General features: G+C 41.7%; 3 protein-coding genes across 3 annotated transcripts; 1 reads left to right on the plus strand and 2 right to left on the minus strand.

Annotated features, from left to right (window-relative positions):
- Positions 1–1,422: 1,422 nt before the first annotated feature.
- On the plus strand, positions 1,423–5,716 carry hdc (histidine decarboxylase). The gene is made up of 12 exons (XM_061068645.1): positions 1,423–1,450; positions 1,535–1,707; positions 1,785–1,898; positions 2,573–2,695; positions 2,786–2,923; positions 3,005–3,148; positions 3,712–3,778; positions 3,881–4,043; positions 4,180–4,270; positions 4,361–4,459; positions 4,638–4,739; positions 4,940–5,716. The coding sequence occupies exons 1-12, from the start codon at positions 1,423–1,425 to the stop codon at positions 5,714–5,716; spliced, it is 2,019 nt and encodes a 672-aa protein (XP_060924628.1).
- A 142-nt stretch (positions 5,717–5,858) lies between these two features.
- Positions 5,859–11,453, minus strand: LOC132998280 (long-chain fatty acid transport protein 2-like). Its single transcript, XM_061067831.1, has 10 exons — positions 10,655–11,453; positions 9,574–9,783; positions 9,304–9,462; positions 8,925–9,049; positions 8,640–8,834; positions 8,122–8,212; positions 7,826–8,024; positions 6,673–6,770; positions 6,310–6,440; positions 5,859–6,218 (listed from the first exon to the last, which is right to left on the minus strand). The coding sequence occupies exons 1-10, from the start codon at positions 11,124–11,126 to the stop codon at positions 6,045–6,047; spliced, it is 1,854 nt and encodes a 617-aa protein (XP_060923814.1). The 5' UTR covers positions 11,127–11,453; the 3' UTR covers positions 5,859–6,044.
- A 2,016-nt stretch (positions 11,454–13,469) lies between these two features.
- Positions 13,470–21,884, minus strand: LOC132998345 (long-chain fatty acid transport protein 2-like). Its single transcript, XM_061067922.1, has 10 exons — positions 21,362–21,884; positions 20,415–20,624; positions 20,171–20,329; positions 18,858–18,982; positions 17,060–17,254; positions 16,638–16,728; positions 15,992–16,190; positions 15,340–15,437; positions 15,070–15,200; positions 13,470–14,739 (listed from the first exon to the last, which is right to left on the minus strand). Exons 1-10 carry the CDS (start codon positions 21,840–21,842, stop codon positions 14,563–14,565), a joined length of 1,866 nt encoding a protein of 621 aa, XP_060923905.1. The 5' UTR covers positions 21,843–21,884; the 3' UTR covers positions 13,470–14,562.
- Between the last annotated feature and the right edge of the window lie 1,135 nt (positions 21,885–23,019).

The following is a 23,019-nucleotide window of genomic DNA, read 5'->3' on the forward strand; positions in this document are numbered from 1 at the left end:
CTTCAGCCAATGCAAATACTGATTTCACAGTCAGCCTCTGTAAAGCATTGAGGCAAGATGAGAGGGAGACATATCTACCTTGAAAAGCAAGTGGGGTTTCCACATTTTCATCACGGCAAAGAGTGATTTCAACTTTTACTTTTTCATTTAAATAACTGTATGAGACCCAGAGAGGTCACTTTATCAATACTTTTATAAAATTACACAGAAAGATTAGAGGAAAGTAAAAAAATTAGGTTTGTTCATCCCTACACTCACTAATTAACTCATTATCTTTCAGTAGTAGTGGAGCAAGTACTCATATTAAATATGAATACATATAAATATAAACAGTCACACATTGAAAATTACACAATATATATTGCATCAGTATTTTAGTTTTTGAATTGGAGCGATAGTTTAATCCTCTTTTAATACAGGTTCGTGGTTTAATCCAGTCGGTTCCCAAACAAGGATTGGGAACCCAATAACCTCCTTGGTCTAAAAGTACAGATTGCTTTGGTATTTGTTTTGAAGTGTCAAGTTTCAGTTAAAGTTACACCCCCCCACTCCACCCCTGTAAAGCTTTGCAGTGGGCCTGAGGCCTGGATACTATAATGACCTATAATGCATCAATAGGCCTTTATTACAACAGTACAGTATAATAATCTAAGAAATTGACGAAAAATAGCAAAACATATGACCAAATATGACTGCACATCTTATATTCAAGTTTATATTGTAATATATTGTATTACATTTGAGAAATAAATGACGAGTTGCTGCATTATGTTGTGATTAAATGTGATAAAAATAATAACACATTTGATTAATAAAGAGAGTTTAACACTCCTGAAAGATACTTTTACTTTATTACTTTCTTTGACAGGGACAGTGCATGTTAATAACATTTCTGTAAATAGGCTGTAGGTATGAAGTAAAGCAGCAAAAAAACATAAAAAAAATAAAATACAAAATGTTCATCATAGTCACATATCTAAAAAAAAACTAAATATGATAATTACATTATAAAATATGAAATACACAGCATAGTCTCATATCCAAATTTAAAATACACATATTTATTACATGTATAACAAATACATACATCTATATTTTCAACCCATCAAAAGTATTTGAACTGATACACGAACACAGCCGATATGTTGACCTGTAATGGTAAACACAGAATAATAACACTGAGATATGAGATAATAAACCATTACCACCAAAGACAAGTAAATATTTACAATAAATGTGGAATGAGTAGGTGAACAATTCCCATGATGGAAAGAACATGCGGGGGGGCACTTCTTTAGTGGTTCAAATGCGTCAGCACTTCAGGGCGTGTTCCACTCAACAGGGTCTATATAGGTCTGTGATCTATGCCTCTAAACACACGAAGCATCTTTGCGGCCACGAGCTCTCATCCTTAGAAACAAAATGCAGGCTGAGGAATACAATCGCAGAGGTAACCTTCCAGATTTGTGTTTGACTTCATTGACTCAGTTTGTCATTTGTCATCTGAGCTGTTACAGTGTCTGTTTGTGATCAGGTAAGGAGCTGGTGGACTACATCACACAGTACCTGGGCTCCATCCGGGAGAGGAGGGTGATTCCAGATGTGAAGCCCGGCTACATGAGGGAGCTTCTGCCTGACGCGGCGCCTTCAGAGCCCGAGGACTGGGAGAGCATCTTCAATGACATCGAGAAAGTCATCATGCCAGGGGTAAGCTCCTATCGTCAGCCTTTTTGAATCTATAGCAAGCAAGCAATCTATTTACTTATCTTTGTATTCCCCTGCAGGTGGTTCACTGGCAGAGCCCTCACATGCACGCCTACTACCCCAGTCTGACCTCGTGGCCCTCGATGCTCGGGGACATGCTGGCCGACGCCATCAACTGTGTGGGATTCACCTGGGTGAGGAGACAATCATAAATCACGCAAATCACACACATCTCTCTCTCGATTTCTCTCTCTCTCTCCCCCTCTCTCTCTGACACCAGAGCTGCAGGATCCATATCATCTGACATTACTCAACCTATTCTTGTTCTTGTTCTTGTTCTTGTGCTTGTTCTTGTGCTTGTTCTTGTGCTTGTTCTTGTTCTTGTTCTTGTTCTTGTTCTTGTGCTTGTTCTTGTTCTTGTGCTTGTTCTTGTTCTTGTGCTTGTTCTTGTTCTTGTTCTTGTGCTTGTTCTTGTTCTTGTTCTTGTTCTTCTTGTTCTTGTTCTTGTTCTTGTTCTTGTTCTTGTTCTTGTTCTTGTTCTTGTGCTTGTTCTTCCTGTTCTTGTTCTAATAATTAGTATTATTTTATACTGCCATCATTAAGAACATATATATATCTCTGTCTCTTCCCCCCTTTTCCATCCACCTTTCCTCTCTACCTGATTTCTTCCTGCTGATGGTCGTCTACATTGAGTCTGGCCCTGCTTTAAACTTTTTCTTATAAAAAGAGTTTTTCTCTCCACAGTAATTTTGAAAGGGCTTAACCTCACTATGCAAAGCCTTGACACAGACAATGCGCTATACAAATAAACAAAGTGAATTGATTTGTATAAATGATGAGTGTGTGTGTGTGTGCTGGTTTTGCACAGGCCTCCAGCCCAGCGTGCACAGAGCTGGAAATGCATGTGATGGACTGGTTGTGTAAAGCACTGGGGCTCCCCTCCTTCTTCCTGCATCACCATCCTGACAGCAGAGGTGGAGGGATACTGCAGGTTCCTGACAACTTCATCTCTTTTTTAAAAAACCTTCATACTGTAGTGCCTGTGGCTAGTGGGAGCTTATTATCTTCCTCCTCTGCTTAGAGCACAGTCAGTGAGAGCACCCTCGTCGCTCTGCTGGCTGCCAGGAAGGACAAACTCTTGCAGCTGCGGGCTGAGCTCGACCAGGACGTGGACGACTCGATCCTCAACGCCAGACTGGTGGCTTATGCTTCCGATCAGGTCAGTGTCACCGCCTCTTTTACAATAACTTCCTGTCACTCCGATGAAGTGGAGGTGATTGATTTTTGACTGCTTTTATAGGCCCATTCCTCCGTGGAGAAGGCCGGTCTGATCACTCTGGTGAAGATCAGGTTTCTGCCCACGGATGAGCAGTTGTCTCTGAGAGGAGACGTCCTGAAACAAGCCATACAAGAAGACAGGAGGATGGGACTGGTCCCGTTCATGGTACGTAGGTGACACTGAAGCAAGGATGGGTATCATGAGGGTGGGGGGGTGGAAAATCTGAGATAAAGGCATATTCTTCGTTTAGAATGTCCAGCTATCTCAGATCTATTACTTCTTTTTATTTATCTTGCAACGACCTGCTCCTGCTTCTTACTGATAACCGACTACTTATATTTTGTGTGTTAGAAACTGGAACTTATTTCTTTTTCTTAAACATTTTTCTAGTATTTACTTTATATTTACTGTATATAACTTGAGATCAGTGGGGAGCTTGTGGATGTGACTGGGTGTAGCTCGTCCTGGTTTGAATATGTACGAGTGTGTTCGTGTAATTTTGATATATTTGTCTTATCCCGATGGGTTTATCCAAACAATAAACTTAAACTTTATTAACAATCTAATAGGGGAATATATGCAATGACTTTTACCATTAATGTTCAAACCTTTTTGTTGATCAACCCACTGCAAAGAAAAAGCAAAACCAAGAAAACAACAAAAATCATTGAACATTATTAGTGTGTGTTTTCAAAAAATAACTAAAACCATGTTTCTGTCCTGTTCAGCTGTGTGCAACTTTGGGAAGTACAGGGGTGTGCGCCTTCGACAAGCTGTCTGAACTGGGACCAGTGTGTACGTCTTAAAATTTAGATGTTTTTTTTTAAGGTAAAACATAGTTTTTCTTCCATTAACATGCTCTGTAAGTAACATAGCATTATTAAAACCTTTATCCAGGTGCAGAAGAGTCCCTGTGGCTCCACGTTGATGCTGCGTATGCCGGCTCAGCGTACTTCTGTCCCGAGCTGCGCTGGTCGCTGGAGGGCATCAACTTCGCTCACTCTTTTGTCTTTAACCCTTCCAAGTGGATGATGGTCCATTTTGACTGCACGGCCTTCTGGTGAGTAGGAACGGGTCCAAATCTGTGTCATGAAAATGGCCAATAACAAAGAAACATTATCTATGAACGTAGATGTGAAATCAGTAACGAATAAATCTCTGTCGGTTGATAATATGGTTGAACTTTGTTTTCTCAGGGTGAAAGATAAATTTAAGCTGCAGCAGACCTTCAGTGTTGATCCAGTTTATCTCAGACATGAAAACTCACTGGCAGCCACTGACTTCATGGTGCAAGTCTTCACCAAATTAAACATTAAGCTATTTATGAATTTTTGATTTGATATCGCTTCACATTCTCTGTTGTTCTTTGTTGTTCAGCATTGGCAAATTCCCCTCAGTCGACGTTTCCGTTCTCTCAAACTCTGGTTTGTCATGCGCTCCTTCGGGCTGAAAAACCTTCAGGCTCATATCAGACATGTGAGTGGTGCTCAGTTCTATTTAAAAAGTTTTTGGGCCGAAGTCCAACATCTTCAAACAAGGGACTAAGTACAAAGTTTGTTTACTGTAGAGAAAATACGTTAATACCCACACGTCATAAATCCTGCTTTTCAGAAGTTTCAGAATTTACATGTGTGTTTTCTCTGTGTTGTTTCAGGGGATTGAGATGGCAAAGCTTTTAGAGTCTCACATAAGGAGCGACCCACATTTCGAGGTTCCGGCTGAGAGGCACCTTGGTCTGGTCGTCTTCTGTCTGAAAGTATTTATAACAATTTTGAAATACCAATGTAGTGAGCTATAAAAGCATTTTCTCTTTGTTGAGCAACATGTCTTATCATTGCAAATAGTCCAGTTACACCCTGTTCAAAGGTGAATTACTTGAATAGGTTTAACCTTGATGCCACTGTAAATGCTTTGGTTTGTTTGGCCCTGTAACATTTTGTGAATGTATTTTTCAAGGGAGGAAATGCTTTGACCCAGGAGCTGCTGAGGAGACTGACCCGGTCAGGCAGCATGTACCTCATCCCCGCAGACATTCACACTAAACGCATCATCCGCTTCACGGTGACCTCACAGTTCACTACCGCAGAGGACATCCTGAAGGACTGGGGCCTCATCTCCAAAATGGCCTCCACCCTTCTGGCGGAGACGCAGGGTCTGAATAATGCAGACCAACCAAAGACAGGGGAAGACGAGGTGATTGTGGCAGAAGCGAACCAGGACCCAGACTCGGACACCAGGTCTGATGAGAAAGAGGACGCTGCGTCCAGGCTGGACAAAGCTCAAGTTGAGCTGTGGATTGACAAGGCTTGGAACCGACCCAGGAGAACCATGCGTTCTCTCAGCTGCAGCAGCGAGCCTCTGCCGTACACCTGCACCGTGTCTGGTTGTGACTTCGACTTTAGGCCCAGTATTAAAGATGCTGCCAGGGGCCCCCCCACGCCAGCCACAACAGGATCCGGTGCCATGTACAAGATCCCAGAGCTGCCTTCAAATCTTGTGGGTAAACAGGTCCTGAAAAAGCTGACAAAGTTCTACAGCGTGCCCAGTTTCTGCAACCCGTGGGTGCAGTGCGGGCGGCACCAGCTGTGCTGCCCCTTGAAGGTTTCACAAGTCGCTCAAAAACACTTGTCCTCGAGCTGCAGGAGAATGAACTGTATGACGTCTTCTCCCGTAGCCATCACAGCTCCCTCTCCGAATCCACTGGAAACCGCCTCTGCACCCAAGCTCCTGTAAGGATCCTCAGTGTACAGCAGTTCACATCCTGTGTTTATAACCTAGTAACTCACTGCTGTTTCGGTGCAGTCGCTCTCTGTAAATGCACGATCACTACCTTACATTGTCCCTTCTGTAAGATGACTTCACTCATTTACAGTCATGTTTTCAAAATCTTTATTAAAATTTACACAAACATGTCTCTAGAAATGTTTCAAGAATTCAATTTTCATGTGTCACAGTATTGCTCACAAACAGGTTATTTTGCATGATTTGGCTTCCTGCAACACATAAAACGACTAAATGTGCAATTTAATGTTGAAAGTCAATTAACGAAGCTGGAGGTCATTCAGAGCCGGCTTCTTCCCTCTGCGATGGAGTCGTACATCTCCTGAGTCATGGGTACGTAGCCTTCACTGTCCTCCAGGAAGAACAAAGGATCGCTGATGACGGCGGGGTTGAAGCCCTCCTCTCCCAGCTTCACCTTCATTTGCTTAAATGTCCCAGTCACTACCAGCGCATTCTGCCAGAGCAAAAATAAAGGTCAAATAATGTTACACAGTTATGATTTTGTTTTATTATAACCTTTATGACTAAATCCAGCAGGACCACACCTGTATGCGAATGAAGCGCGGTCTTGAATAGCTGGGGAGGAAGTTCTTGACGTGTTGATATGTGGCTTTGCTGTCAAAGTCCATGTTTTCCTTCAGCTTTAGTGCAGCCATTCCAATTCTTCCCTCATGTCCTTATCAGTCAAGGTCAAAGGAAAAAAAGAGGATGAGAGTATAAGCACCTCTGTTTCATAAAGTGGCAAAGTCGATTAAAAAAAAGATTGCAATAGTTGATTAAAAGACATGTTAAAGGTTAAAAAGGTCAATAGCCTCATGCTTTTACACATATTTATATTTGTGAGATCCCTGTTTTCACAGAGAGCAGAATGATTATTTCCTTTATAAATCTGATGATGTAGTTATTACCTGGCACCTTCACACCATAGACATTAGCCTCCTCAATGCAGTCCACCATGAGCAAATTATCTGCCACCTCTGTGGTCGCCACATTTTCTCCTTTCCACCTGTACGAGATGACAGTATGTTATACCGTATGTTTTACTTCTTAAAATAATTTGTGTTTTGCTTTGGAACTGGAACAGAGATTAATAAGATACAAGCAGGAAATACTTTTTTATAATGAAGATGCGTCATTTTAACAACTGAAGAGTAGACAAGGGAATCAAATATTGAAAGCTAGTACAGAAGTGTAAGAAGGGTAATCAGTTCCTGGTTTTACACTGCCTTGCCGTTTGTATAATTCGGGCTATGTGTTTTGCATCTTTGTGCAACAGACACTGAGTTTGCAAACACAGGAGACAGGCCCAGATACAGTCAATCAGACAGAGCCTATTCGCTTCAGTAAACAAAAAAGAACATGGCTGGAGGCAGGCAAGAGCCAAACAGATAGAGGGGAAATCTAACTAAAGTAAAGAAAGCAAACAGAAAATAAAACAACATCCAGGCAAACGAGAAGTGGAAACACAAGGACGTGAACACACCGAGGACAAACCAGGCCAAATTAATAAATAAGACGTAAAACAAAAAAGGAAGTCAGGCTAAACAGACACGTGAGAACTCTAATTCCAAAGTAAAAGAGCCCAAGCGGGACGTACGTTGACATTTTCTCTACTCAAAACCACAGGACAGATTATCCTGAAACTTCGTGGAAGGATGTGGTATCGGTCAGGGAACAACCCACTGCATTTTTGTGAGGATCTGGGACAATACTGGATTTTTATTAAACCTTTTTCTTCTGCTATTAATCTTGATGAAAATAATCAGGTACAGGTACAGGTACTAAGATACAACTGATACTTATGAGTGTGTATTTTGGTTCAGCTTGATTGAATTTAAGTCTAAAGACATGCAGATTGCCATTAGGTTCATTGGAGACTCTAAACTGACTGTACATGAAAGGATGAGCAGTAAAGATAAAGGATAGATGGATGGTTTGGTAGTATATATAAGTAAGTGTAATATGGTGCAGTTTGTCTGAATTTAAGGGGACTGCTGGGCGTTGGCAGAGGTATATGCTCCTCTGAGTGTCATTCTAGCTCAGTTTGTTTAACCCACAGACCTGAAAGTGTCTCCAATGCGATCTTGAAAGAAGACAAATCCCTCGTTGTCGATCTTCAGCAGGTCGCCGCTGTTAAAGTAGAGGTCGCCCTTCACAAAGACGTCCCTCAGCTTCTTCTTCTCTGTCTGCTGCGTGTTCTTGGCGTAGCCGATGAAAGGCGTTTTTTCTCCAATCTTCACCACGAATAAACCGGTCTCTCCTGCGGGAAAGAAAACATCAAGCTCAGAATACGTATAGGTGAAAAAGGGTAAAGGGTCAGAAAAAGCCCCATATGTGCTTGGAGAGGATTGGCTCACCGTTGGGGACGTCAATACAGAATCCTCTGGCGTCTCGGACAGGCTCCTCCTTCTCTGTATCGTACCTTATAAGTTTATACTTATATCCCATCTGAAAAACAGTTTCAAAAGGAATATTTTTACCTCTATCAGCCCTTCCGTTCATTAATGGTCAGCGTAGAACTCATTAACATTTGAATCGGACCTGGATCAGAGAGCAGATCCAAACATCTTTCATCACTTTCTTTTACAGAGGGAATTTAAGGATAGATTGAGCATTTCGAAAAGTTTTCACTGATTTCTCAGAGAAGTATGAATGGATTTGGAGAGAAATTCAGATATGTAGTGAATTAAAATGCAGTTTCAAGAGGGGACTGTTAGGCCTTGGTGGAGATACGTGCTCCACTGAGTTTCACTCTACTTGAACATGTTTTCGTCACATCTCACAGCTCTTCAAGTCTCATCTAAATTCTGAAAGTTGACAAATTGAATTTGCTCATTCACCTTACTGTGGTCATAAAATAATAAAACATTTTTACCTTGTGTAGAAAATTCTCCTTGCCAATAGCTCCAATTTTTCCAATGTAGTTGACAAAACCAGCGTTTCCCTCCGTCGCCCCGTAGCATTCTATGATACTAATGTTCCCAAATCTCTGCAGGAAGTCTTCCCAGGTGTCGGCCCTTATCCCGTTCCCCATGGCCAATCGCACTTTATGATCTCTGTCAACGTCTTTCTAGAGGAGAGGAGTGAAGGAGAACAGGGAGTCTGGCTGCATGTATCAGTTGTATACTGTTAGCAACACAACTTATCCTGTGATAGTTACCTTCGGTGTGTTGCACAGGTAGCGCATAATCTCTCCTATGTACTGAATGACTGTCACGTTGTACTTTCTACAGTCGTTCCAGAACTGAGAGGCGGAGAATTTACGTCTCAAAACAACAGTGATCCCTGGAAAACAAGGAGACACAGACTTCAGCAGCGTATATGACCTATTAAACACTGGCTGAGGGCTCAGTGAGGGCTGCAAACCTGTGAACTTTGAAATACAAAGAGGGTAAAAGCCAGGGCGTACTTGAGGTCATGTACTTGTTAGTTTAACCTAAAATAACCTCAATGCCATCAACAGGACGCAGCCCTATAAACCATGTTGTGTAGCTTTATGATTATTTTGCGCAAGTGTTTTATGGGAAATACTGGATTACCTTTGTCTATGGCTCCACACAGTCCCATCAGAAAGCCCGCGCTGTGGTAGAGGGGCAGGTATATGTAGATAATATCATCCGGGCGAACGCCAGAAATAGTGTGAATGAAAGCTGTCATCCATAGTCGATCGTGGTTGATTACAGCAGCCTTGGGAAGCCCTAAAAGACAAGCACTGTAGTTTTATTGTCTTGATTGTATCATTCAAGGCTTACGCTTTTAAAAAGCGCATGCAGATAAGGATTCAAGGTGAGATAAATCCCTCAGATCACCTGTGGTTCCTGAGGTGTAGATATACAGCGCAGGACTCTTCAGGGTAACGTTGGCCCTCAGCTGAGGGGACAGAGGCTGGTCTGAGGCCTGCTGGGCTTTATCCAAGAGGCTTTCGATGCCCTCGACATCGCACTCCTCACTCAAGATGAACACACGGACACCCTGCTGGGTTAGGGTGGGCAACACCTCCTCCACGGCCCCTCGTAGGTCTGAGACAAAGAATGCAAAGGGAGTGAGTGGAAATCGACTGAGTGAGAGTTACAAGTAGTTCAGCTGGTTCTCAGTAGCTCTTCATAAACTTCAACTGGATTGATGACGAACACATCCACTGAGATCAGCTTGTTGCAGATTTATTGTATTTATCGATTTGGCTCATATATTAACATTTAGCAACAAGAGTAACCTCCACCAAGGACATTATGTTTTCGTTTGTTTGGTGGCAGGATTACACAGAAGTGCTCAACTGATTTCAATGAAGCGTAAAGGGCATGACTCAGATAAAACACTCAATCATGGATGTCAAAACAAATTATAAAACTGGCTCCACCAGTTCACTGATTTGACTGAACACACTATTTGCGTCGTTATGGGCACAACAACAAAAGCACTATTTTCAAGCACATTGGATCTTTATTTCAAATGTTTCATCTAAATCCAAATGCAATACAATTGAAGTCTCTGGTGACCACTTCTTCAAACAGATGACATTTAGGCTAAAAACATGGTGTAAATGACCTTGTTTCAAGAATTTGAAATTGTGGACGACACCACAGGAGCAGTATGGAGGCATTTAACATTTTGAAAAGTTGTCACCATTTACTTCAATTGTGCTGCATGGATTTGGCTGCAAAGCTGCCTACCCCTGAAACTCCAAAAGTGTTTTGTGGACTCAAATACTTCACCCATCCCCCCATCAGCATAGCAGTGAGTAGATAATCAGTGCTTTTTCATTCTATACGTCTGCAAGTCTATAAAATGCAAAAATAAGCTTGCATGACACGTTTTCATCTTAGTGCAAGCAACAGACAAACAAGAGAAGAGACAAATGTCCTCATCTCATGCAGGTCGGTGCTGTCTCACCAGCAGCAGCCACCAGGACCTTGGCTCCGCAGCAGGAGAAGCAGTGCAGCAGGGACTTGGACCTGATGTTGGAGTTGAGCAGAGAGGTCGTGCAGCCCAGCTTGGTCACAGCCAACCAGGTCCAGACGAAGTGAGGCTCGTTGCCGGCGAACAGAGCCACCGTGTCGCCCTCCTTCAGGCCGGCGTGCTCTTGCAGAGCCCGGGCCAGCCTGCTGCTCTCCCGGTCGGCCTCACGGTACGTGTACGAGCTGCCCTCGAAAAGGATGAAGCTCTTCTGCGGCTGCGTCGCCACTTTGTCCAGAAAACGATCCAAAACGCTGTAGAAAGGTTTCTGCTTCTTGATCCGGCCCATGCGTAACGCGACCCGGAGCGAGGTGACCGCGAAACACAGATCTGCCCAAATGTATCGGTTCCGTGCGAAAAGCAACAGTGGCCAAATTGCCAAAAACGTAAAAATGGCGTATACGATCATCTTTAGTGTTTTCTGCAGGAACGCGTTGTCCCCCCCGCTTCCACAAAGAGTCCTGGAAAGCTCCTGCAAAGATCAGCTGGATCTGGTTTTGCAGTTTACAACTATTGGACTTTGGGCTGTTTTCTTCTGCAGGGGAGTAACAAGAGATGGGTGTGTCATAAGAGGAACCCAAACCACTTGGAGTCAAAGTTTTTGCAGAAGTTCATAAGAGAAGACTATTCATCCTTCACAGGAATTAGAAAAAAAGTTTAAATGTATTCCGGTCTGGAAAAACTTTCACCATATTGGACTGACACACACGCACACAGTCCCGGGTGCAGTGTGTGCTCCCACCTCTGTTATTGCATAATATTCCTAGAATCACATCTTTTTCACATCAATTTGTCTTCAGGGTAAAAGCACAACGGTTGTTTTTTTGGTGTTATACTTTATATGGAGCTGAATTGCAAAGCTTTTATTTTGAAAAGATTGGGTCAGAAGATACTGATATAGCCAACATGTAATGTATAAAAAAAAAATATCACCAGTTAGGTTAACGATGCAATCCTGTAATAAAGAAAATAGTTTTATTTTATGAAAAACATTGACTATAGAACTCTTTATTGCAGATAAACCAGGTAGGATGAACACGTTTTCTAACTTCACTCTGCACTAGAGACTGTTTATAAAAAGCTCTGCACACAAACAATATAAAAGTGCAGTGGTGTATAAAGTACTTGAAAGCCATACTTGAGTAAAAGTACAGATATCTTACTTGAAAGTGACTAAAAGTAAAAGGCACCCGTCAGAAAATGACTTGAGTAAAAGTCTTAGAGTTGCTCATATTAAATGTACTTAAGTATCAAAAGTATCTGGTGTTGAAATGTACTTAAGTATCAAAAGTAAAAGTACTAGTACCAAAATTAAAAATGCTAAGTGCTTTAAATAGTAGGCCTATACAGACACAAAACAACCCAAAATTGTTCAGTTCAGGATTTATTTCAACTGACTGAAAAATTATAACAACACTATATATATAATGTATAATTTTACAAATTTTGAACCCGAGATGCTGGGGTTAAAATAGTATTGGACAAGTACATCTGAACTTCTAGAGACAACAAAGAATCAACAGAACAGAATAAACAAGTGCCTCTTGATTCTACCTAAGAACACGAATAGACCTTAATAGATCAAATGAACCTTTTGTGTCTATTAGCTGTATTGTGTAACTGCCTGGATGTTTACCTGCCTGTATACCTGCCCGCCAGCTTGTCCACACATCTACATGCTGTTTGTGTTTCCTGAATAATAAGGTGCGCCGTGCGTAAAGGTGCACGTTCCGCCAACCTCCGCTGCTCAAGTAACGAGACAGTTTTGAGAATGTATGAAGTAGAAAGTACAGATATTTGTGCTCAAATGTAGCGAGTAAAAGTAAAAAGTCGTCAGGAAAATATTCAAGTAAAGTACAGATATGTGAAAAATCCACTTAAGTACAGTAACAAAGTATTTTTACTTCTTTACTTCCCACCACTGTAAAAGTGACAGTATATTGTAGAAGTTTTTGAGGAGGACTCACTAACAACATGAATAATAGGGGAGAAGACTCTGGAGCAGACTGCTGAGCCAGTTTTTGTCTTGTTATGCTGTGCGTCATTATTTCTTGTGAATTTCTTTAGAATTGTTTACTGAATGAAAAAGTGACATTTTTTTGTAACTGATTAGAACGGACTGAGCTTCACAGTACCTCACTTGCTGTAACTGCAGCACTTTATGTGGACTTTGTTCCCCTGAATGAACTCTGAACGAGCAGATGTTTTTAATCATTAAAGGCTCTGCCATCCATGTTAGCACATGCATATTCCTCTGAGTACTTTTGGTCTGGTTCTCTTTCTTAAAGTTTGAGCATCTCAGTTTCAAATCTTAGTGCGTCCCCAAAGAGTTATTGATTTTAGACAATATGCTTCCAACTAAGAAATGCTTTCCCAGTCTTCTGTGAAAACCATGTCTGACTCAGTTCTGATCTCATCCAGCAGCTGTGGGTTCAGCAACTGGGATCTTGAGGAGGAATGAAAGGAAGTCCCAGCTGGTCAATCTGTCAAGATCATTCAATCAGTTTGATTTCAAACTAAATGTTCAACAATCACTTTTTGGTGAAATTTACATGTGTCCATATTAATTTGTTCCACATTTTTGCCAGTGTCACGTTTGTAGCTCTGTATATTCCAGCTCCACTGGGGACAGAGTTTTTGATGGCGTGTGTCTCCACCTAGTGGTTTCTTTATACAATTGTCAAACCTGAAATTGTGTCTCTGTATAGTTTATATGATGAATAAAATGAAAATATAAGGACACAAGAAAACATTTTTACAACTGGAATCACTTTAATGTTCATGAGAGTAATTCCTATGTACAGGTATTGGCACATGAATATAAATGTTTGGTCTTTGTAACCTATAACCACTACATCTGGCCTCTGGCAAATTCATAACAGACATAGAAATAACTCAGAAACAATAAAAAGGATCATGACAGCCATTAATCCTATAGAGCATAAAAGAAAAAAGGCATAAAAAGTGATGAGTTGCAAGAACAAAATAATCTAGGATGAATCTAATGCTGGTCAGAGTTGAAACAGTTGGAAACAGCTCACTTCCTGATTTTGGTTTTCTTATTACAAAACGAAAATCCGCTTGCATTAAGGTGCCAAAATAAAGAAAAGAGCTGATAAAAATCCACTTTAACTGCAGAGTCATTTGACCTGGGAGTGAATTCTGATTGTATCAATTCCCATTACAGACAAACACCCGATGTTAGTGGCTGTAAGCAGGCTATTATTGTAGGTGATTATTGTTCAGTAATCTATGGCCCCTGAGAGATGTTCTAAAAATAAGAAAACGGTTTTCCCCCCTGAGTATCACATGTCACTCACATCTTTCCTCAAAACCAAGTCCTCTTCTGTGAGAGAAGGTCTAATGGCCACTGACTGGACTAAGGACCAGAGCGGTGCTGCAAATTTTGAACATAGTCGCCTCAAAACTAGAAATAAGGTCTGCGTGGTAATGGGGCAGCAAGGGAAGCATTTTTTAAAACAACAGCTAGGCCCGTTATGTTGTGACAGAATATCTTTTATTACAATCTAATTTTAATTTTGCCATGGACATTATTGTGAAGCCCTTTGTAACCTTGTTTAGATAAGTGCTATCGGTATTATTATTATTATTATTATTAATAATATTATTATTATATCAAGCTCCCTCCTCCTCCTGCAGACTGACCCCTAACAAATCAATCCTACACGCCTGGTTCCCATGTACTGTTTTTAACAATGGTCTTTATATTTTTATATCTTTCACAAAATACACGTAGTTTGAGGTTTGTTCCCTGAGTTGGAAGTTCATTATAAAAAAACTCAATGCCACTATAGTTGAAAAAGTTGGTTAGTGACCACATCTGCTCATAGTTTGATGTCTCCTGATGTGATGGAGCTGTAGATCTGCTCTGTCAGCGGAACGTAGCACTTCTCTTTATCATCGAGGATATAGAGAGGGTCCTGGATACGTCCTGGATCAAAACTCTCCTCTACTAACTGCACCTTCAGCTGCTTGAAGGTGCCAGTGACCTCCACGGCGTTCTAGATGAGATAAAAATTGCAAAATCCTCAGTTACTTCTATGTCCTTGGTTAAACTACAGCGGCGGCAACAGCAATAATATCTGACCTGCAAGATCATTTGATAATTTGATTATTATTTCACCATATCAAAGATAACTTCCTCTTTAGCTAATTTATTGAATAGGTAAAAATCTCCTTTTTGCCCCTGCAAAGCTTTAAATAGAGCTGAATTACAATGCTTTTATGTTGAAGTTATAAAAAAGTATAGAAAAAATACAGGTATGTTTAGAATGAGCTCCTCTCTAGAGTATTTCAATATGATGTACCCGGTTTGTATTAAGTTAAATTACCTGTATCCTTATGAAGCGAGGTCGGGCGTATGAGGGCAGGTAGCTGACCACATGGTTGTATATTTTACTTCCATCAAACTCTGCACCTTCCATCACAGTAGCAGCTGCCATACCTACCCGCCCCTCATGTCCTACATTGCCAAACAAAATAGACAAAGAACTTGTTACAATAAACCGATTTATCACCACATTTAATGATCTGCCAATGAGAAGTCAGGATATTCGTTTTAAACACACTTTGTTGAACTGTACAGAGGAAATGGTTGTCACCTGGCACTTGGACTCCATAAACGTTGGCTTCTTTGAGACAGTCACTGATGGTCAGGATGTCCGACACCTCGGTCGTGGCCACATTCTCACCTTTCCACCTGAGGGCGCACGCAGGTCACAACTCTGTATCGGTTTGGGGTTTTTGGAACGTGAGGTGAAAGTACAATTTACAGCTCAGGGCAATTCGGGAGATAAAGGCTGCTGTACAAGTACAAGTTTGCCCACAAAAAGTTTTTTTTATAAAGGACTCTTGTGTATAAAAAACGTTAAAAGTGTTTACTGCTGCAGATTTAGATCCGTGGCTAATAAGAATGTCTGAGACGTGCAGTTTTTAGAATAAATAAAACTCCTATTAAATTTTCAAGTAAAATGGTTCAGTCTTGGGAAATAAGTGTTGTGTAAAAATAGAGCCGATATATATTAGTGAGTAAAAAATGTCCCATACCGATAGTTAACAAAATAAACCAAAAATATAGAGCCTTTAGAAAATGTAAAAGGAAATATACAGATGTTTTTTCTTTACAACAATTATGGACTGGGTTTTTAACAGCAAGAGGCTATTCATCAAATATGAGGGAAATAAAAAGGCAGAACTGGGACAAAATTATAAACGATTATTCTTCATGAAACAAACTCCACAGGATCTCTCTACCTGAACGTGTCGCCAACACGATCCTGAAAGTAAATGAAGTTTTCCTCATCGATTCTCATGAGGTCTCCGCTATTGAAGTACAGATCTCCTTTCTTCAGAACATCCCGAAGTTTCTTCCGCTCCGTCTGGTCTTTGTTCTGAGCGTAGCCGACGAAAGGAGCGAGGTCTGTGATCTTCGACACCAGCAGTCCAGTCTCACCTTAAAGAAAAAGCCACAGACATTACTGACAGGATCTATCAATGGGCTCCATGGATTGGTTGGTAAATAGACCCCGCCCACATGATGCATGTGCAATATCAGTGTAATATATATATATAAAGATGTGTGAGATAAAGATTGTGTGTTCAGTCATCATTTTTCGAGCTAAGTTTGGTCTTAATTAGTTATTTGATGCAATTAAAGCGGGGTGAAACATCATGATTGACAGCTGAGACTGCCTTGGGATTGGTCGAGCACATATATAGGCGGGACCTCGCTGATTTGGCTCCATTCTCCGATCGCTACTGCACAGATACAAATGCAAAAGATGGCAGCGATTGTATCCAGGATATTTTGGCTTCATTACAGGATAGTGGGAGGAAGTGGATAAACGTTGTCCATCTTTATCTATAGTCTAAGGCTTCTTAATAACTGTTGTTTCCTCACCTCTGGGCGACTCCACACAGAGGCCATTAGCATCTCGGACGATTTCATCTCGCTCTGTGTCGTATTTGATGAGGGTGAAGGGAAACAGCTTCTACAGGAGGAAGTAAAACATTAGTGATAAGATAATCTCTGCACATTATGATAATATTGCTGATATGAACAAGCACAATGTATTTCCTAGTACAAGCTGTAAAGATAATCTGAACTCAAGGCTTCTTCAGAGCATTCCGTCACATCTCATGGAAGAAGCTGTTCCCTGCTCCACCATTAGATGCCGTTGGAAGCTCAGGGGAAAAAAGCTGGAAGCTGTTTGTCCAAGTGAACATCACTTGGACAAACAGCTTAATAAAAAAGGTGGTAAATCTATAAAAAATTTACAGAAAATACATGTTTTTCTTCTTGTATCTGAATGATCTTCTTACCCGATGGAAGTAGTTGACACGTCCGATGGCTCCAATTTTTCCCGCATAGTTGACAAATCCCACATTTCCCTCAGTGGAGGCGTAAAACTCTTGGACCTCGATGTTGCCAAAGCGGTTGAGAAACTCTCTCCATATGTCGGCCCTGATTCCATTACCGATGGCCAGTCGGACTTTATGATCCTTGTCGTTGTCTCTCTGCATTTTCATATAGAAAAAGATTCACGTATCAAACATTGTACATTGAGTATTACAGTGTTTGTTTTAAATCCCACTAACTTAAACTCATAAGCTTTGTAACAGACATCAGTAACCTAATTTGACTTCGAATAATTAGGATGAGACAACTTTAAATTAAGTACGACTAACCCCTGTCTACTGTATATGTAAGCTCACTCAAGCAAGGACACTTTTGTAAAAATACTCATCCCTTGAAAAACCATACATTTGCTGTATAACATGTACATTTTGATGTAATGAATGTGGCCATAAAGTCAAATACTAGTTCCAGGGACATTTGGTTGCCAAGTTACTCGATATGGTCTTCCTAAGTAAAGGCCAGCATCTATTCCTAGAGGTGACCAGATACAGACGAGCCACCTCCTCTGGCCGGTGTAGGGTCACGCAGTAAATTGACACGGCACTTCATGTGATGCAACTGGAAACCCTGAATGGCCATACATGTCGACAACATGTCTACGGTACTCCCAAATCCGGCTGGCGCGTTTTCAAGAGACGTCACGAGTTCGGAGTCTGTCTCATAACCTTGAATATTTTTAAGTTTAACGGCTGATGTTCCCACGTGTCCGCAGCCTGTTTCCTCCGGGTGCAAACCCCTGCAGAGACTGACGCAGAAGGCTGGAACATGATAGTTGAGATTTTTTCTATTTTGGTGAGCCAGCTGTGCAGCAATGTGGGAATGTACAGGAGATAACTGCAAAGAAGATCTGTGTCAATGGGAGCTCGCTGCAGCCGGTTTCACGGTGCCACGGCGACCAAGAGGTTTTACAGCAGTTTGGACGGCAGAGGAGGGGAACAGTGACTGCAGCCCCCCCGCCAGAGATCCTGTGTGAACATGTTTGAGCTGCAATATTTCTAGAAACTGGAATGGCACTCAGTAGAGCACAGTCTGTACCTCGGCTAAGGACTAATAGTCCTCCTTAATTTAATCAGGCTTCACCAACACACTGGAATCAGTCCCTTTAAATAGGCCTGATTTGTGAAAGTGAAAATAAAATTCCCTGGATCCGCCCCAAGATCTGGACCTCTCTCTGAATCTCACCTTATTTTAAATCAAGCTGTCTTATTTGGTTCATTCATTTGTTTTAATAGATAACCTTTGCTGTGTTCTACCTTTAAATTACATTTTATGAACTTTCCTAAGGATTTACCAACCAACAGAGAAACAGACGGGTGAAGACATAACCTCCTTGGAAGAAGTGATTAAAAAACGTGGTATTAAATGAATAGATAAAGGTCAGTAAATAAGAATAGCAACATCATTAAATATGAGGCACCAGGTACAACAGCTCCTTCACAGCTAATTACTGCGAATCCCTGGCCCTGTAATGGGGGGAGTCACATTAACCTCCTGCGAACCATAAACCACTGACCCTGGTTTGGGTTTCAGTTGAGATTTGTAGCCGTCACATGACAAACATGCAGCTGCTGAAGCTTTCTGCAGCACAAAGGGAGCAAAATCTGAAAAACTAATATTATTCCTACTTTCGCAGCTCTGTAATATTGTAAAACTGCTCAGATTTAAGCTTTGCAGCACTGAGGCCAGTTGGAAGAATGTTACCTTTGCTGTGCTGCAGAGGTAACGCATCACTTCTCCGATGTACTGGACAACGGTCACACCGTGTTTCCTGCAGTCGTCCCAAAACTGAGAGGTAGAGAACTTCCTCTTCAGGATGATGGTTGATCCTTCAAAATAAGACAATAACAAACAGACGGTTTGATTAGGGGCTAAAGGGCAAAGGAATCTGACTGCAAAAGATTCCGTTTCAAATTGATGGCCTTTAAGTGAGCGAGTTGGAGACGGCACTATTTGTTAGGGTAATGATTATCAACCAATACATTTTCTATGTACACTCAGTTACTGTAGGTCACCACAAGAAAAGCAAACATTCCCTGTTACAGAGACCGGGCACTGCACTAGTATTTTAAAGCGTATGTAATTTACTTGTATGTGCTACACAACAGGACTGTGATTGTTGTGGGGCTGTGTTGGATATCTCAACATGTGTGTGTGCAGGTCACGCTGCTCACCCTGACATATTAAAGCAGGGTGAACTTTGGCCTAATTTGAAGCATTCAGAAAGTGGAGGTAATCTGGTCTTGTTTGACGTGGCTCTGTTCAGAGTCCTGCTTCAAACTGACAAAAGACTCTTTCTCTCAGTTTCCCAGGGAGAGAAACCCAGAGGGAGAATGAGGAGCAGGGACGTCACAACATGTAGAGTGAAGAAGACTTTGTTTTTTTACATTTTGCAGTTTATGGGTGAGAACCTCAAGAAGATCTTGTAACAGGGGTAATTTAACAGTTTCATTTTTATATCACTAAAATGAAATGAAAATCTGTTTTGTTTGTAAGAAATTATTTTTAAATCATTTAAGGTGTGTTAACCCTAAATGTCCTCTGATATCTTCAAACGAGATAACCTTCACTGACCCTCTGGTGCCTCATCTTGTGGCTACCTTCCGCTAGCTTCGCCACCTCTGTACTTTGATGCTTAAAACATGGAGTAAAAGACCTTAGTAAGAGTCGAATATGAAGATCGGGGCTTGCAGACACTTGGATGACACCACACAAGCAGTGTGGTGTCATGTTGAGTTTTTTCTGTTGTTTTATTATCTCTGAAGAAGGATTAGCGATTGACTTCAATTGTATTGGATTTGGCTGCAACACTGTTGACCCTTGAGACTCCAGCAGTGTTTTGTGGAGTCAAACACTTCATCCAACCCCAATCAACATAGTGCTGAGTAGATGATGAGTGAATTTTCATTTTTCTGTGAACTTTCCCTCTAAGTTCTCAACCGAATTGATGGATGTATGGATGGATGGAGGAACTCTGGTCTGAGATAACAGCTTTAGCTACAACTCAGTCGTCTCACCTGTCTCAATGGAGCCAATAAAGCCGATTAGAAAGCCAGCTGTGTGGTACAGAGGCAGGTTGACGTAGATGACATCACTGGACGTGACACCGTTTGAAGACAGAATCGCCAGAGCTATCAGGAGACGGTTCTGATTGACCACAGCCGCCTTCGGGAGACCTGGAATCCACAAAGATCACCTAATGAAAACTGAAGGAGGTTTGTCGCGTGAAAGTGAAAAGCAAACAATCAGCCTCTCAGGTACCTGTGGTTCCAGAGGTGTAGATATAGACTGCAGGACTTTTGAAGGTGATGTGAGATCGGAGGGACCGAGGGAGCGGGTCGTCTGGTGCCTCTTCCACTTTGTCAGAGAAGCTCTCGATTCCAGGCGTGTCGCAGTGTCTGTTCATCAGGAGGACGGTGACGCCCTGCTCCATCAACGTGGGCAGCACATCCTCCACTGCCTCCTTCAGCTCTGGAGGGGGGGGGGGACACACAGCAGCACACAATGTTGGCAGTGAAATATGAAAAAAGTGGAAGTCACATGGAAGCCAATTAAAGTCTTGCAAGCTTTAAAGTTACTATTGTGGGAAGGGACAATAAGTAAGTAAGAAACTTGTGTGACTGCATCTAAAACTACAGAAGACTATTAGGGTCAGACGTGAGGAATCATTAGTATTAGTTATTAGTATTAGAAGGGTCAGGCGTTATTTTGAGAATAACGTAATAAGTCAAGAACTAAGACAGAATGCTGAAAATAAAGTTGAAATGTCAAGAGTAAAGTTGGAATATCGAGAAATAAAATATATTTAATAAGGATATGTTTTGAATTTCACATTATTTTCGTCTCTTCCATTTTATTCTGAACATTTCAACTTCATTCTCAAATCCTCAACTTTATTATCGATATCTTGACCTTATTCTCGACATGTCGACCTCATTCTTGACTCTTGAAATTTATTGTCGACATTTAGTCCTCATTCTCATCACTTCTACTCTTGAACTTAGTCTCAAAATTCTAAATTCTCTTGTGCATGGCTTGACTCATCTTCTCTATTAAAGGTTGTTTGGACAGGACTAGGTTCAAACGGACTAAGACACAGAGAGTTTAGTTTTGCAGTGTAAATCAGTGTGAATGTAGAAACAGCTCCCTTGTGATCTCATGCAAAGTTTGAATATCTAAAGTAAATAGCTGGGCCCTGATCTTCATACCCGGGGCAGATATCAGCACCTTGGCCCCGCAGCAGCTGAAGCAGTGCAGCAGGGACTTGGTGCGGATGTTGTGGTTCAGCAGAGCCACGGGGGACCCGAGCTTAGCCAAGGCCAGCCAGGTGACCAGGAAGGCGGGTTCGTTCCCCATGAACAGAGCCACTGTGTCTCCAGGCACGAACCCGGGGTGAGCCCGCAGAGCATTGGCCACTTTGTTGCTCCTTGAGTCCGTGAGCGAGTAAGACAAAGTGTCCTCTCCGAAGACAATGAAGGGTTTGTCCCCGTGCGCCGCGCTCTGCTCCAAGAAACGATCCAAGACAGAGAAGAGAGGTCTCCTCCTGCGCCTGGACGCGAACTTCACTAAGATCCGCAGCAGAACTCCGAAATACTGCAGATCCTTCCACAGATAGGGGCACAAAGTCCGGATGGTGAGAGGCACGATGAGGAGACTTGCAAGTAAAACAGAAACCACGTACAAATCCATCCCGGTTTCCCCTTTAAAAGCTGCAGATCCCGTCCAAATAAAGTGTAGCCCACGCTGCTGCAAAATGGGGAATTTTGCAAATAAGGATTTAGTTGAGTGGGGCGGAGCATTTTCTCTGGAGTAGCTGAAGTCACAGGAAAAAGTGGAGGTTCGGGTTGAGGAATGTGTTTTGGTGCTGAGCAGCTGAGGAGACAATACAATCTGTGTACTTGTACTGTTGAAGATACTGAAGACCTCCTTCTATACATGCAGAAAATGACAAGATAGGACAATGTAAACTAAGATATTAGTCCCATAACAGGGAAATGATCTGTGTTACAGCAGCAAAGAGGACAGTCAAAGCAATACTTCTAAATGCAAGGAAATCTAAAATATATGCATGTAGCAGAAACAATATATACACTGGAAACAGAATATAAACAGTGTGAATGTATTGCACATTAGCCAATATTTGCACCGGCAGAAATAAATATGGCACCGTTTACAAAGTGAAAGTTTAAAGGGTTAATCCAGCATTGGTGAGTGTGTGGACTATGACTTCACCCAGATCAGTCAACAAATAACAACATATACAAACCCAAGTGTTGGGGGGGGGGGGGGGGGTGATTGTGTACACATGCATTCCAATAGTAATCAATAGTTAAAATCAACAACAACACATGGAGAAGAACAGCTAAAGAGCAGCACATGAATGATTTCTTAAACATCTGTTGCAACATTTGATAGAAGAACAGTTCTTTGCCACCTGTGAGAAGCCATCCCATAATCCAGCTCCCCTGAATCTGCTGACCTCTGCCAGAGAGAGATAAAGATCTGAATAATGTCAAGTTGAATAAAGGTGGACCTGTGATTTGGGTTTGAATCAAAACTGGAATTGCTCAGTGATCAAAAACGTTTTTACAAGGAAACAAAGTTGGACGATGTAAAAAAAACCTGATAACCATGTTAGCCACACTGAGTTCTACAGTGTCCGAGTCAGCTGGAAAAGGCAGTTGAGATGACATGGTGTAACTCTGCAGCTGGTCCGGGGTCAGTTGGTGCAGTAGGAGGAGCCGCTGCTCGTCGACAACCAGATAACTCAGAGAGTTCCACCAATAAAGCTGACATAAATAGCATTTTGAGGTTGTCTTATCATTACCAGGCACGCACAGCTTACGTAGGTGATTTAGTCCAGGTG

This window comes from Limanda limanda, chromosome 3 (assembly GCF_963576545.1).
Source record: "Limanda limanda chromosome 3, fLimLim1.1, whole genome shotgun sequence".
Classification (NCBI taxonomy): Eukaryota; Metazoa; Chordata; class Actinopteri; order Pleuronectiformes; family Pleuronectidae; genus Limanda; species Limanda limanda.

Coding starts and splice junctions, on each gene's coding strand:
- LOC132998345 (XM_061067922.1), bottom strand. CDS start 21,842: ATGGATTTGTACGTGGTTTCTGTTTTACTTGCAAGTCTCCTCATCGTG. Junction 18,983..20,170: donor TATTGGCTCCATTGAGACAG/GTGAGACGACTG, acceptor CTTATTTTGAAG/GATCAACCATCATCCTGAAG. Junction 17,255..18,857: donor ACCTCTGCAGCACAGCAAAG/GTAACATTCTTC, acceptor ATGAAAATGCAG/AGAGACAACGACAAGGATCA.
- LOC132998280 (XM_061067831.1), bottom strand. CDS start 11,126: ATGATCGTATACGCCATTTTTACGTTTTTGGCAATTTGGCCACTGTTG. Junction 9,463..9,573: donor CTACACCTCAGGAACCACAG/GTGATCTGAGGG, acceptor CTTGTCTTTTAG/GGCTTCCCAAGGCTGCTGTA. Junction 6,441..6,672: donor CTATGGTGTGAAGGTGCCAG/GTAATAACTACA, acceptor TTGACTGATAAG/GACATGAGGGAAGAATTGGA.
- hdc (XM_061068645.1), top strand. CDS start 1,423: ATGCAGGCTGAGGAATACAATCGCAGAG. Junction 4,271..4,360: donor TGGCAGCCACTGACTTCATG/GTGCAAGTCTTC, acceptor TTTGTTGTTCAG/CATTGGCAAATTCCCCTCAG. Junction 4,460..4,637: donor TTCAGGCTCATATCAGACAT/GTGAGTGGTGCT, acceptor GTGTTGTTTCAG/GGGATTGAGATGGCAAAGCT.